The sequence below is a fragment of the Somniosus microcephalus genome, chromosome 14 (genome assembly GCF_052327205.1).
Source record: "Somniosus microcephalus isolate GS21.2 chromosome 14, FLI_Smic_1.0, whole genome shotgun sequence".
NCBI classification, from domain to species: domain Eukaryota; kingdom Metazoa; phylum Chordata; class Chondrichthyes; order Squaliformes; family Somniosidae; genus Somniosus; species Somniosus microcephalus.
The window spans coordinates 72,085,707-72,100,452 of record NC_141000.1 but is presented as its reverse complement, the minus strand read 5'-3'; the positions used below and the strand labels follow the sequence as shown (position 1 = coordinate 72,100,452).

At 43.1% G+C, this 14,746-nt stretch overlaps 1 protein-coding gene across 16 annotated transcripts in view; it reads left to right on the top strand.

Annotated features, from left to right (window-relative positions):
* Positions 1-14,746, top strand: part of caska (calcium/calmodulin-dependent serine protein kinase a) — a 540,018-nt gene that overhangs the window by 461,396 nt on the left and 63,876 nt on the right. For all 16 annotated transcript variants that reach the window (XM_086006664.1, XM_086006672.1, XM_086006668.1 and 13 more), the window contains 2 exons: positions 6,567-6,755; positions 12,490-12,568. In XM_086006664.1, the coding sequence (XP_085862790.1) occupies positions 6,567-6,755; positions 12,490-12,568 (268 nt within the window). The remainder of the gene's footprint in view (positions 1-6,566; positions 6,756-12,489; positions 12,569-14,746) is intronic.

The window sequence follows — 14,746 nt, the reverse complement described above, 5'->3', positions numbered from 1 at the left end:
TTAAAGGGTACAAGAGAAGGAGGCGGAGCAATTAGACAGGATAACATTCGATAAGGTGAAACTCAAAAGTGAAAAAGGCACAGACCCTGATGGGATGCATTCTAGAAGGGAGGCCAGAGAGCAAATAGCAAAGGTACTGACCACAATCTTTCATACATCCTTGGGTATGGAGGTTGTGCCAGTGGACTGGAGGGTTGCCAGCAATGTTCCCTTTAAGCTGCACGGCTGTGCCGCGCTTTGAAGGTCCCGCGCAGCCAGTGAGCCAGCTTTTAAATTTTAAAAACGCACATACGCGGAATTTTGAATAGCCCATGCAGCCCGTTAAAGGGACCGCGCAGGCCAAAACAAATTAGAGGTAACATTGGTTGCCAGTGTATTACTTCTGCTCAACAAAAGAGAAAGGGATAAACCAGGTAACGATAGGCCAGTCAGCCTAATATTAGTAGCAGGTAAACTTCCAGAGACCATAATGAGGGCTTCCGCCATCTAAAATTACTAATCCTAATACATTGAGACGGAGGGACGCCAAAGACTAAGAAACCTTTCCTCACAGACTCTATTTCTTATCTTAATCCTATCAGCATCAGGGGGAAAAACCCTGCAATATTCAGTTTAAGATTACAAAGCCTAGGCAGTGGCATGCCATGGTGTGGAGCTTCATCAAGAGCAGGTAAAACAAAGAGGGGGCAAAACAACTAAAAAAGGATCTCTAACTTGAGGAAATTAAAAATGCGTATGCAGAGGCAAAGTTATTAAAAAGAAAGCACCTAAGCGAATTCAAAAGGAAACTAGCACACTTATAAAAGTAATAAGCGAAGACCAGAGTATGAAGTAAAAAAGTAAAAGGGGGCAGCATAGAAGTATTATACACACAGCCATTGAACATAAAATGAATAAAGTCAAGTTGAATTCTACAATCGAGCATCTGCCCAAATACCAAAATTTCTATTCATGTCACCTAACATTGCAAGATCACCAGCTACTTCAGGAACACTCTTTGCACATAAAGGTTTCAAACAGCACTGTGGTTTTAATGGTTTACAGACAGCCCTACAAACTATTTCTCATGTTGGTGCAAGTCCCTAGTGCATGTCTGAAGTGCTCTTTTACATACTCGGTGTTTGCCAGTGACCGGAACATAGGAGGAGGTAGGCTGCTGTGGCTCATAAGGTGCTAGTGGTCGGTAAGCTCCAGGGACTCTGAGCTGAGCAGGCCCACCTGCAGATTGCAACAACCTGCTGGGGGAGTCTGGCTCCAGGGTGAACATTGGAGCAAGGGACATAAATGCTATCATCATGAGAGATAACAAAATGTTCATTCACATTGCACTACAGCCTCTGCTACTGGGCTGCAGCTCTGCGGTGGTGCAGACACTAGGAGAGCACTGATCCAAGTGAAGGCCCTATCCATTTGATCTTTCAATTTGTCCATAAAGGAGAAGATGGTTGAGCCCAGTGCCTGCATAGCCCCCAGTATTGGCAGCCCTGAAAAATGCTATTACTGGTGTGTCAAAATCTTGTTCGGCTGGGGATGGGGGGGGGGTTGGGGGAAGAGGGCTCACTGTGAATTACCCCAGTGCAGTCCCCTTAAACTCTTTATTTAAGTCAAATAGGATGCTGATTTCTGTGCTTGATGTGGTAAGTGCGAGGGTGCATCGTCAGTCTGTCTGGCACTAGCAAGTCTTCTGATGAACCTAGAAAAGGGGGAGTTGGACAGGTGTTAGGATGTACTTACAATGGCAACACTTGGCAGATCACTGGCAGCACTATGCCACACCAGGTTGTCATGCTTGAAAGGTTAGTAATTGTGTGACTGAGCGTTAAGTAGAAAAAGAAGAGGTAGGGAAGATACCAACAAATCTGGGGGGAAAAATTTGATTGCTTTGCGCCTCCCGTTGGCACCCTAAGAGGGCGCTAATGGGGCGCAAAGCAACTAGCGCCCGGGCACGGCGATGTTTGCACCGCTCGCAAAATTGACCAGACATTTTGCGGCAGCGCTAAACACCACTGCCATGATCTCCTGCGCCCACAGATCGTGACATCAGTCGAGCGTGCAACGTCCCGGTAGCACCCCAGACCGGATATTGAGTGGCGCCCCCTGCCTTACCGCCTGCCGCTAGCAACGACAGGTTGAGAGGAGCATTTTGCAGTCGGGAAGGGACTAGGGCAGCGCTATTTAAAGGTGACCGCTTCCTACCTTTTTTTATCACCGACATTTTTTCACCATGCATTCTGAGAGAGAGAGAGAGAGACAGACTTCTGGAGAGATTCAACGCTGTGTGAAGGAGTTTTGGGTACTGAGCAACACTTTGCAGGTTCATTTTGATTTGACCTTGCATCGATTTAGAAGAGACTATGGGGGCTGCACTCTGAGCTCCTTCCCTGGGCCTTTCCATTGTTCTTTCCAGCAGATTTGATGTACAGGTCCCTCCAGGCCGAGATTCAAGGCTGCAATGAGCAGGGTGTGGATGGAGAGCAAGATCGACCCTCCCCTTTAAGAACTGGCTGGCGCCAGTGTGTCTGTGTTCCATTGCTGACTGACATCACCTGAGCTTCGCCAGCGCTCTGAGGTAGCGCCTTGCTCCTCGGCGTTAGCGCCTTAAGAGAGGTGTGTAGTGCCTGATTTAGTGTTCCAAACGCCTCCAGGGGCGATAAAAGCCAAGTTTGCAGTTGGAGGCGATAATTAGCGCCAGGCGCTAAACTTTGTGCCCGGCCGATAATTGTGCTCCAAATGGGGCGATACCGAATTTCTCCCCCCTGCTGTGCCAGGCCTCCAGGCTCGCCATCTCTGACGCTGACTGCTTAGCATCTTTCTATGATGTCAATGGCAGCTTCTTCCATAGGAGTGAGTATTGGTAGCACCTCCTCCTGTGCTGGTTGTCTTCCTCCTATTGTATGCAAGCTTCTCCACCAAGCAGAGTGGAAGTGAATTAATATGTGCCCAAGACCCTCGCCATATATAGATCAGCTTACCATAGTGTGCATGATGACAGGAAGATGCATTGAATGTAGGGAGTAGTTGTGAGGGCAGTAGCAGCTTTTGAGCGTGTGAGTGAAAGCAGAAAGGAGATGCAGTGAAGTCTTCTCTGCTGACTTATGGACAACCATGGGAAGCAGGGAAGGGAAGGAATGATTATTGAGCAACGTGAAAGGAAGTCTTACCTTGGCATGCCTGGTGAGATTATTAAACTTTTCTCCAGGACCTGGGTGTAATGCAGAAACCGCTGCTCATATTCACATATTGTGCCACCTCTTGCCATATCCATTCACCAACTCACTTTGACACCCCTCGACCATCCAAGGGGAAGAGGACATTCTTCCTCTCGTGAACTGCCAATGGGAGAAGTGCATTTTGCATGCAAAGGATGGGCGACCCATTAATTGGGGAAAGTTCTCCACCAACTCCTGCAGGCAGCCATTGCCACCACTCTGCCCAACTCCCAGTGGTTTCACACAGGGAGACCAAATTAACTCCAATGGTTCAGTTCTCAAATCAAATCAATCAAATCAAATCAACTTTTATTGTCATTGTTAGTACACAAGTGCAGTACAACGAAATGTAGGCTTGCGGCTCCCGAGAGTGTACAATTTGGATTAGGACACTTAAACATTTCAACATACATTTGTACATATATATTAGCATAAATATGACCATAATAAAGTGCATCGGCAGATGTGCAGGCTTTAGTGTTTATTTGTGGAGTTCAGTAGGATGACAGCCCTGGGAAAGAAGCTGTTCCTAAATCTGGTCGTACGGGTGCGAATGCATCTGTAGCGTCTTCCAGATGGTTGGAGGGCGAACAGACTGTGGCTGGGGTGGGTAGGGTCTTTGATGATGGACCGTGCCCTCCGTAGGCAGCGTTTCTGATATATATGTTCTATGGTCGGTAGCCGAGTGCCGGTAATGCGTTGGGCAGTTTTGACTACCCGCTGCAGGGCTTTCCGGTCATGGGAGCTACAGCTGCCGTACCATACCGTGATACCGTTTGTCAGGATGCTCTCTATAGTGCAGCGGTAGAAGTTAGAGAGGATCAGGGGTGACAGATTACATCCCTTCAGCCTCCTCAAGAAATATAGGCGCTGCTGGGCCTTCTTCACCAGAGAGGAGGTGTTGAGGGACCAGGAGAGGTCTTCTGTGATGTGGACTCCGAGGAACTTAAAGCTCCTCTCCAATCATTTATCGTCTATTTTTGAGGTGTATTAGTACACTTTAGAGCACTGTTTACTTTTCATTATTATTGAGGAGGCTGAAAAAAGTCCTGCAGTAAAATTCTAAGCACTGCTTTGTTCCTGTCAATGTATCCCTCACCATTCCATTAAACTGAAACGACATGGGGACTTAAGACAGCTGAATGCTGATTGGAATGGAATACTATCCTCCTCTGGAAGTATTTTTTCAGTTGTCTAAATTTTGTTTAAATTCAGTTTTCTCTAAGAAACATGAATTACTAGTAATTAAACTTAATCGTGCAACCACTGGAGATTTCTAATGATGTTCTCATCTGGATTAGTGGAGTGTGAAATGATGGGGGAAACTGAGCAGATAAGGTAAAGGGCCAACTTTCAAATAAAACCTCTGTCATGACAGCCATCAGCAACATATTGGAAAGTATTTGGCAAGGGAACTGCATGGTGACAGTCTGGTGAAAACCCTCTGGCAATGTTTACCACTGTTGTACTTGCAAAATCTGTTATGAATTATACTCTCTTCTGAGAAAGAGAATTATATTAGTGTATTTTTCTGAAAAAACCTGAACACATACTATATATGGGTTTGAAAATATAATGGAATGCTTTTATTGTCAGGTATTATATTGATTTGCAGTGGTGTCTTATAGCAGACCATGCAACTTATCCTGAATCATATAGCTGTCTTCAAGCTTGGCTCCTTGACATACTCCCAGTACATCTGATCAGCCAATATAGCTTGCATGGTAAATTGCAATGGGTCTGCAGCCTTCCATTGGGAGTTAGACAACCTGGCAGCTGCAAGTTTTCCTTCGATTATTTTAGCCACTCTTCTATCTTACACATCACATTAGATTAATAAAAAAGATAAAGCAAATTTCCCTAGCTCCTTTATCCATAAACTTGTTAATTGTCAGATTTTATGAAAAGTGTGAAGCACACAGTACTGCCAAGCCCCAGAGTATAAGCAAAAAGAAGCTGGCAATACGTGCATAGAAATTTATGCAATAGCATTTGTCAGCATTCAACCAATTCATCCTTGGTATATCTTTTACACAAAAGTTTATGGCAGCTTGAGAACAAGTTAGCATCTATTTTATTAATGCCTGAGCATTCAAGCTATAATCATTTTCTAATCACCAGGTTATAAACCAACATTGGTGGTTTTCTAAATCTAAAACAAATCAAAACTTCCAAATAAAAATCATAAGATTTTAAGATTGTCAAACAACTTCAGATTCCATGCTGCTTTTGTAGCAATCATATCCTTTTTGCACATATTTCCCATACCACTTTCACATTAGAAGCCGAAAGTAAAAGATACATTGATTAACGTTGCACAAGGCATCAATTCAGAAATAAACAGACTGGCAACTTGAACAAAAATATTTATAATACCACCGACATATCTTCATTTGGGGGAGAGGGTCAGGATTTGAACCTCGACCTTGCCATTAGAGGGTTATTTTCCTTAAATATAAATATCTTTAAAAATATTTGTCAAAGTTTTTATGACACCCTCACCAAGTAATAACTGACTTAAAAATCTCTCAGAAGCTGGGAATACATGCATTGAAATTTATGCAATAGCATTTGTCAGTAGTCAACCAATTCATCCTTGATTTATATTTTACATAAAAGTTTATGGCAGCTTGGGAACAAGTTAGCATCTATTTTGTTAATGCCTGAGCATTCAAGCTATAATCATTTTCTGATCACCAGGTTCTAATCCAACATTGGTGGTTTTCTAAATTTAAAAGTATAATTTTTAGAACTGTTGTAATATGCTTTTGTTAACTTCTGATGTAACAAAGCTAGCGTTTTAGGTTTGAAAGCTTCATCATTGCTATAGACAGCCAGTAAGCAAAGCAAGATCACAGTCAAAACAGTTATAGCAACTGTGGCCATATTGTTGCAGTGTTGGGAACTCAGCATTAAAATTCAAATGGTTGTTTATATTGGCTGGATGCCATTTGGCACTGAATTGTCTCATCTGAATCGTCTCTTCTGGTGGACATCATTGATCCAACGGCAGTTCTGAAGTTGTTAATTCAGTATATTTGCAATAGCAAACAAGAGTCAAAGTTTTTACAGATGTAATTTTCACTTGCTACTATAAATGAGGTATTATGCATGCCAACATTTTTCCATGCCTTAAAAATGAGGAAATTAGATTTGAAGAAGAATACTTGCATTTCTATAGTGCTCCTCACGTGCAGGAAGGTGTCTCAAAGCACTTTACATTAAGGAGGGAAATATAGTTGACGGAAAAGAGGAAAGTGAAGAAGGTTTGGGTGCGAGGACAAGAGCATGATTAACAAAAGGTTTTATTTCTTTATTCAGTTTAATGTTCCAGTTTTATCTTGTTTTAAAAACTAGGCCTTGCTGCAGACTCATGACGTCGTGGCACATGAGGTATACAGTGATGAAGCATTGAGAGTTACACCACCACCAACTTCTCCTTATTTAAACGGTGACTCACCAGAAAGTGCAAACGGAGATATGGACATGGAAAATGTAACACGAGTTCGACTGGTCCAGTTTCAGAAAAACACAGATGAACCTATGGTAATTTAGAATAAAAATCCCTAGTTTTCTAATCAGTTTTAGTCATTTTTATCTAGCTGTGTTGGCAGAGATAACTAATCATTAAAATAGTAATTTTAGTTAATATAAGTCACCACAACCGTAAAACTAAGCAACCAACTTAGTCATTTTTCTCTGTTCTGTTGTATGAGCGCTTCAAATGGTAATAATAAACTTCTTTTCAGTAGAAGTAGTCACTGCTATCCCATGATGTCATAAGTCTGAAAGAGACATGAATAAAGATTGATCAGCATTTGTTAATGAACTAGACTGTGTGTAAACAGGCTAGACAAATGCAAATTTCCTTTTTGTTGACTAGAACACTGTAATTAACAAATTAGCCACCATTAGCACTTTGTATAGATCCCAATGTTACCACTGACTAGTTGTGGGCATTAACTCAGTCATATAATGACGATTATATTTTGGTAAGTAAACAGTTTACTTTGCCTCATTTTTTATGTATAAAGGTATAGATTAACCCTTTCCCAAGCCCACTAGTTCTTTCCACACACTATGTGAAAATTGGCCAGTATTCCTGCTCCTGCTGGAAATGTGTGTGTGGATGTTGGCCAAAGACAGGATTCGGTTTAGTTATGATGCCCCTGCAGGTGATTATTAACCTGCCAACTCACACTGTTGTGGTAACCAGTAACTGCAGATGAATTGTTGAAATATAGGAAAATGCTATGGAAAGGGAGAATATCCGTTCATCTCGGATCAGTCACCAGCTGGTTGAAGTGGAAAGGAGTCACTGCAGCTGTGTTAGAATATACATATTCTTTTCAGTAATTATATTAATTTGTAGCCCCACAGTTTCCTACACCTACAGAACAAATACAGTCATACAAAATAAGACACTAGTGCCACCTTGTGATGCAAACCTAGACTAGGAATTTCTGCTACCAAGACAGTTATGTACTGAGGATGACCAAATTAGGGTTTTTTATGCAAGACTACATTTAAAAAACTGAATAGTAAAACTCTAGAAAAATGGTTGCAACAGGACCTTTTGTCTAACACAGGAAATACTTCCAACTGGAACTTCCTGTCCATAATGATCTGCAACAATGAAGTCAGCACAGTATTCAAAAACCCAGGTGGGTCAAGTGAAGTTTTCAACTCCAGTACTACTGCTCAGCTGACCATAACGATAAATGACCTATCAGATGAAAGTTATCATTTACATTTAGTTTCTCTCTCTTTGTATATTCCAAGATTGGTTGTCAGGTTTTCAAAGAAAAAGTGTAAAAAATAATTTTTGTTAGGAAGAACATAGCTTTGACCAGGATTCAGAACAATCAAAAAAGTTGTTCCTCAAAAGGAAACTGATTTTTGAGATTACTTTGAATAGATTCTATTGCCTGCAAATTTTTGATGTAAAATGTTCAAATGTACTTAATGTGTTGTTATAAGGAAGTTGCTCATCAGAGTGATTAATATAAAAAAATGCTCTCTTTCTATCTTGTGCACTACTTCCAAACATGTTATTTATATATATTATGAAGAAATGCACCTGCAAAACTCTGATTATCTCTAATCTTTACTATGATTCATTAGTTTAATTAAACATTTTTTACATTCTTTCGTATTTTAGAGCAATATGCTACTTAACACTCAAGTCAACACTGAATGTTTTAAAATCAATTATACTTTCCATGTTAGCTCTTCTAAATGTTTTTGATCAAAAGCAACTGCTTTAGAATTCTGTTATGGAGCATTACACAAATAATGGCCCAGAAATTCGGGTCGGAGGCTTCCCGCGGGTGCAAGCCTCCGACCTGCACTTACCTAGTGCGCCGGCTGTTGCGCTGTGGGCCCACGTGGGATTCCGATCCTGGGCCTGCTCCAGCTGCCGGCGCGCAGTGCTTGCGTATCCCAGGGGCGTAGTTAGTTCAGTGCGTCCCCTGGGATCACGTGGGCCATGAAGAGCCAATGGTAGCAGGGAATGCTTCATTCATAAGTTTGACAGGAAGAGCTGTCAAACCTATAAATACTGTAAACCCCAAAACATCACTAAAACTTCAAAAAAAAAATTTTTTAATCACATTTTTAAAATAACTATAAATTACATGAAATAACTATTTTAAACAATTTAAATTTTTGAAAAAATTAATTGCATTTTCTAACGGGGCTAAAAATAAACTTACCTTTCTTTAAAATATTTAAAAATAATAAACCTGTGGAAAAATGTTTTAATTTTAATTAATTCGCCACTTACCTTGTTAAAAGCAGGCCTTGCGCCTGCTTTTTAAAAGTGTAACTGCTGGAGACTTACCCTCCCAGAGAAACCTGCAAAAAAAACGTAAGTTCGATGCGCAATTGCTGCCTCTCCGGCGCATGTGTTCCACCTGTCAACCCTTTCAGGGGAACGGAAGTGCCGGTTTCCAGCGCATGCGCAGTGCATGCACGAAACCGTCACTTTCGTTGGGCCTACGCGTGAGTACCCAGCGCGTACTCGCGCGTTGGGACCCGAATTTCTGGGCCAATAGTTAAAGCATTCTTTTAAGCGTCTGCAGTTTTATAAGAAGAAAAAGTACAGAATTTAAACAACATCATCAACAAAATGTCTTGTCTGTCTTCCCACTGCATAATGATTTAGTCCCATAATATAAATTCAGTTCTGAATATTTATTTAGGGTCTGTTTGCCTTCAAATTATTTTTATGGAATGTTGTATGGTGTAGCACAAATGTCTGCTGTTTGCTACTTTAATTGTAAAGGACACCATAAAACAGATATTCTATCTTAAGACAGACGCTGATTTAGGATTTTTTTTTAAATTCGTTCATGGGATGTGGGCATCGCTGGCACGGCCAGCATTTATTGCCCATCCGTAGTTGCCCTTGAGAAGGTGGTGGGGAGCCGCTGCTTTGAACCACTGCAGTCCATATGGTGAAAGTATTCCCACAGTGCTGTTAGGGAGGGAGTTCCAGGATTTTGACCCAGCGACGATGAAGGAATGGTGATATACTTCCAAGTCAGGATAGTGTGTAACTTGGAGGGGAACTTACAGGTGATGGTGTTCCCATGCGCCTGCTGCTCTTGTCCTTCTAGGTGGTAGAGGTCACGGGTTTGGGAGGTGCTGCCAAAGAAGCCTTGGCGAGTTGCTGTAGTGCATCTTGTAGATGGTACACATTGCAGCCACAGTACGCCGGTGGTGGAGGGAGTGAATGTTTAAGATGGTGGATGGGGTGCCAATCAAGCGGGCTGCTTTGTCCTGGATGGTGTCGAACTTCTTGAATTTTGTTGGAGCTGCACTCATCCAGGCAAGTGGAGAGTATTCCATCACACTCCTGACTTGTGCCTTGTAGATGGTGGAAAGGCTTTGGGGAGTCAGGAGGTGAGACACTCACTGCAGAATACCCAGCCTCTGACCTGCTCTTGTTGCCACAGTATTTATGTGGCTGGTCCAGTTAAGTTTCTGGTCAATGGTGACCCCCAGCATATTGATGGTGGGGGATTCGACGATGGTAATGCAGTTGAATGTCAAGGGGCTCTCGCTTGTTGGAGATAGTCATTGCCTGGCACTTGTGTGGCATGAGTGTTACTTGCCACTTTCAGCCCAAGCCTGAATGTCGTCCAGGTCTTGCTGCATGTGGGCCTGGACTGCTTCATTATCTGAGGAGTTGTGAATGGAACTGAACACTGTGCAGTCGTCAGCGAACATCCCCACTTCTGGCCTTATGATGGAGGGAAGGTCATTGATGAAGCAGCTGAATATGGTTGGGCCTAGGACACTGCCCTGAGGAACTCCTGCAGTGATGTCCTGGAGTAGTGATGATTGACCTCCAACTACCACAACCATCTTCCTTTGTGCTAGGTATGACTCCAGCCAGTTTTCCCCCTGATTCCCATTGACTTCAGTTTTACTAGGGCTCCTTGATGCCACACTTGCATCAAATGCTGTATTGATGTCAAGGGCAGTCACTCTCACCTCACCTCTGGAATTCAGCTCCTTTGTCCATGTTTGGACCAAGGCTGCAATGAGATCTAGAGCTCAGTGGTCCTGGCGGAACCTAAACTGGGCATCGGTGAGTAAGTGCCGCTTGATAGCACTGTCAACGATACTTTCCATCACTTTGCTGATGATTGAGGGTAGACTGATGGGGCAGTAATTGGCCGGATTGGATTTATCCTGCTTTTTGTGGACACGACATACCTGGGCAGTTTTCCACATTGTTCAATAGATGCCAGTGTCGTAGCTGTACTGGAACAGCTTGGCTAGAGGCACGGTTAGTTCTGGAGCACAAGTCTTCAGCACGACAGCCAGGATGTTGTCGGGGCCCATAGCCTTTGCTGTATCCAGTGCGCTCAGCCGTTTCTTGATATCACGTGGAGTGAATCGAATTGGCTGAAGACTGGCTTCTGTGAAGGTGGGGACCTCAGGAGGAGGCCGATATGGATCATCCACTCGGCATTTCTGGCTGAAGATGGTTGCAAATGTTTCAGCCTTGTCTTTTGCACTCACGTGCTGGATTCCACCATCATTGAGGATGGGGATATTCATTGAGCCGCCGCCTCCCGTTAGTTGTTTAATGGTCCACCACCATTCACGACTGGATGTGGCAGGACTGCAGAGCTTTGATCTGCTCCGCTGATTGTGGGATCGCTTAGCCCTGTCTATAGCATGCTGATTCCGCTTTTTAGGATGCATGTAGCCCTGTGTTGCAACTTCCCCAGGTTGGCACCTCATTTTAGGGTATGCCTGGTGCTGCTCCTGGCATGCTCTTCTACTCTCCTTATTGAACCAGGGTTGGTCCCCTGGCTTGATGATAATGGTAGAGTGAGGGATATGCCATTCCATGAGGTTACAGATTGTGGTGAAATACAATTCTGCTGCTGCTGATGGGCCACAGCACGTCATGGCTGCTCAGTTTTCAGCTGCTAGATCGGTTCTGAATCTTGAATATTGATTCCTGAATGGTGGTGTATATATTTAGTGTCCTACCACAGTGATAGAATATGAGTTTTCACCATGGACAGCGACCTCCCATTCTCCCCTTACTCCATAGCAAAATATTGCAGATGCTGGAAATCTGAAATAACAACAGAAGATGCTGGAAACACTCAGCAGGCCAGGCAGCATCGAAAAGAGAGAAACAGAGTCAACATTTCGAGTCGGGGACTCTTCATCAGACGAAGGGTCCCCGACTCGAAACGTTGACTCTGTTTCTCTCTCCTCAATGCTGCCTGACCTGCTGAGTGTTCCCAGCATTTTCTGTTGTTATTCCCTTTATTCCATTATAGGAACCCCTAAGCAGAAGCTATATACTTCCCACAAAGAGGGGGAGAGAAAGTTTACATGGTAAATTAACCCAAATTGTTACCAGACATCTCCTCATAGCCAATTACTGAACCATACAGCTCTTGATCAGGTGCATGGCACACCTCTATCCTATCATCTCTCCACTCCATCATTATCTCTCTCCATCACTATCATCAATTCATCCTCTATCTCTGTCTCCATCACCATATCATCTATTTTCATCTCTATCATCATCTTTATCTATCTCTATATCTCTATCTCTTTACCTCTAGATATCTCTCTGCATATAGATATATATAGAACGTGGGTACTGTTTCTGCCAACTGTAGAATGCTCCTTATGTGACAAAACATTTAACTTTGAAACTGCTTTGTATACAGCTGTTGTATTTCTAATTAATTAAATCCTGTATATGTCATGTTAATTTTCTCCATGTTTCTTCATCTAGGGGATCACTTTAAAAATGAATGAGTTGAACCACTGTATCGTTGCAAGGATAATGCACGGAGGAATGATCCATAGACAAGGTAAGTAGAAAATCTATATGCATCCAAAAAATTAACTCTTACCATTCCAAGAAGTTAAAGCCGTATTCATATTTCTGGAGGCAACATTCAGTCAATAATTTTTCCATCAATGTTTTGCCCTATGCTCCTCCTTTTCTGAAAACAAATAATGAGGAGTGATGTAACCAGGTTCATCAAAGGTGGCAGATATTATTCAAAGTGGAGGCATGTACAATAGTTAGTTTGGGAGCAAGGAACCAAAAGAGGGAACGTATGTTAAATGGAATCATGGGATAGTGTACTGATCATGAGCGAGCTCAGGGTTATAGCGGGTAAAACCATAAAATAATTACTACAGTGCTTACCTGCAGTTAAAAAGGAATATAAGGTTTTGGGTGGTATTAGCAGAGGGCTAGACTACAAATCAAATGAGTTTGTATTGTTGTTGCTTATAAGGCATTGGTCAGCCCACATCTGAAGTACGGTTTGTAGTTCTAGTAACTAAAAGGATGCTATTGGGTCTGAGATAATACAATGGCAATATTCTGGGTATTAGGGATATTAGTCATGAGAAAAGATGAAGGAAGTTGGGCTTTTTTTGGACTAGAGGAGGCTTGTTCAAGATTATGAAGAGACTTGATCTAGCAAGTTGTTCACTGTGGTGGAAGGTTCAAATACCAGGGGAGACGTTTAAAAAAAATTAAGAACTAGGAGGCAAAAAGGGAAGTCAGGGAAAACTTTCTCACACAAGGGGAAATAGAATTGTGGAATATGTTACTAAGGAAGGCCACTGAAACAGACACTACGGGCTGAATTTTGCTGGCGATCAGAGGGTGGGTTTGGAGGCGGGTCCACTTTCAAAATCAAAACGATTGACCAGGCTGGTATCCCACTCTGAACCCACCTCTTTGTCAGTTTCCAAGTGCCGTTTCTGCTTGCGCTATGCAGACACGGCACTAAGTGATGGGTCATTCAATTGTGCTTGTTAGGAGGGTGTTTAGAGTAATTAAATCCCCATTTTACCAGTTACAAAGCATTTTGCCAAGTTTTCCACGGGGTTCCCGTCGCTCGGGGATCATGCCAGGTAACTATGTTGGGTTCTGAACAACTCTCCATTTCTTTCAATAGGTGACAACTGCAAAAGTGGTTTAAAACCTGCCATTTTACAGCTAGTCAGTTTCCAATCTCGGAAGCTTCGGCCTTCAGTATTTAGAACCCACTTTTGAGCTTTATGCACTTTTGGAGTAACCTCTCTACCCACTGTCACCTCCTTGAAACAACCTATCTCAACATTGACAGATTTCTTCTGTCACATCAGCCTCACCTGCCATCTATTCCATCAGCATCGGTGCCCTTGGGAAAAAATCTCACCTTGGTCCTCAATCCCAAAACAATCAGCCCCAATGCCAGCATCACCGGGCACACCAGCAGCACCAACATCCACACCAACCTTCTCTGCAATCCACTGATGCTGCACTGGACACAGGGCATCATCACCCGTGCACATTGCCAGCGATGGATTCACCATGCCCAGATTAGCTTCACTTAACACTGTATACCCTGGCTGCCACATGATGCACCAGGTTGGCACCAACCCACACCAGCACCATAAAGCATCCCTACAATGTCCAAGCCATTCCTTTCACACTCGCCACCATTGGGAGGGGGGGGGGAGAAAGTTATGTCTCACCATTCACTGCAACTCACTAAGACACTTTCAAAGGTGCACACAAATCTGTCCAAGAACGCAAAGTGTTGAAAATAAAGATTTCAATGTTTGACAACACATTACCAGAAACTTCACATGAACATTGGTTAAACCACCCAAGTGCCTACCCTCGTGTGTTGTTAGTTGGTATGCTTGCAGTAGGATGAGGGTGAGTGTGAGGGGTGGCTAGTGAGATGGGGAGGTGATGATGTAGCTAGAGAGGGATGGGTGGAGGTGCAAGGTAAGTTGGTGTGAGTAAAGATGTGCAGGGGTAGAGAAAGCAGAGTGATGGGGATGTGATGAGTGACACAGCAGGATGAGGTTGAGTGTGGCATGGCAGTAACGTTTCATGATCTACTGAGATCATTGAAAGGTTTGCGCCACTGCAGCCTGGTCCTCCTGACGACATCCCTGCTTGTGTCCTCCTGTGCAGTGTGCAACCAGGCTGCGCTGGCGTCCTGGGGAGGTGTCTTCCGCCCATCGTAAGGGAA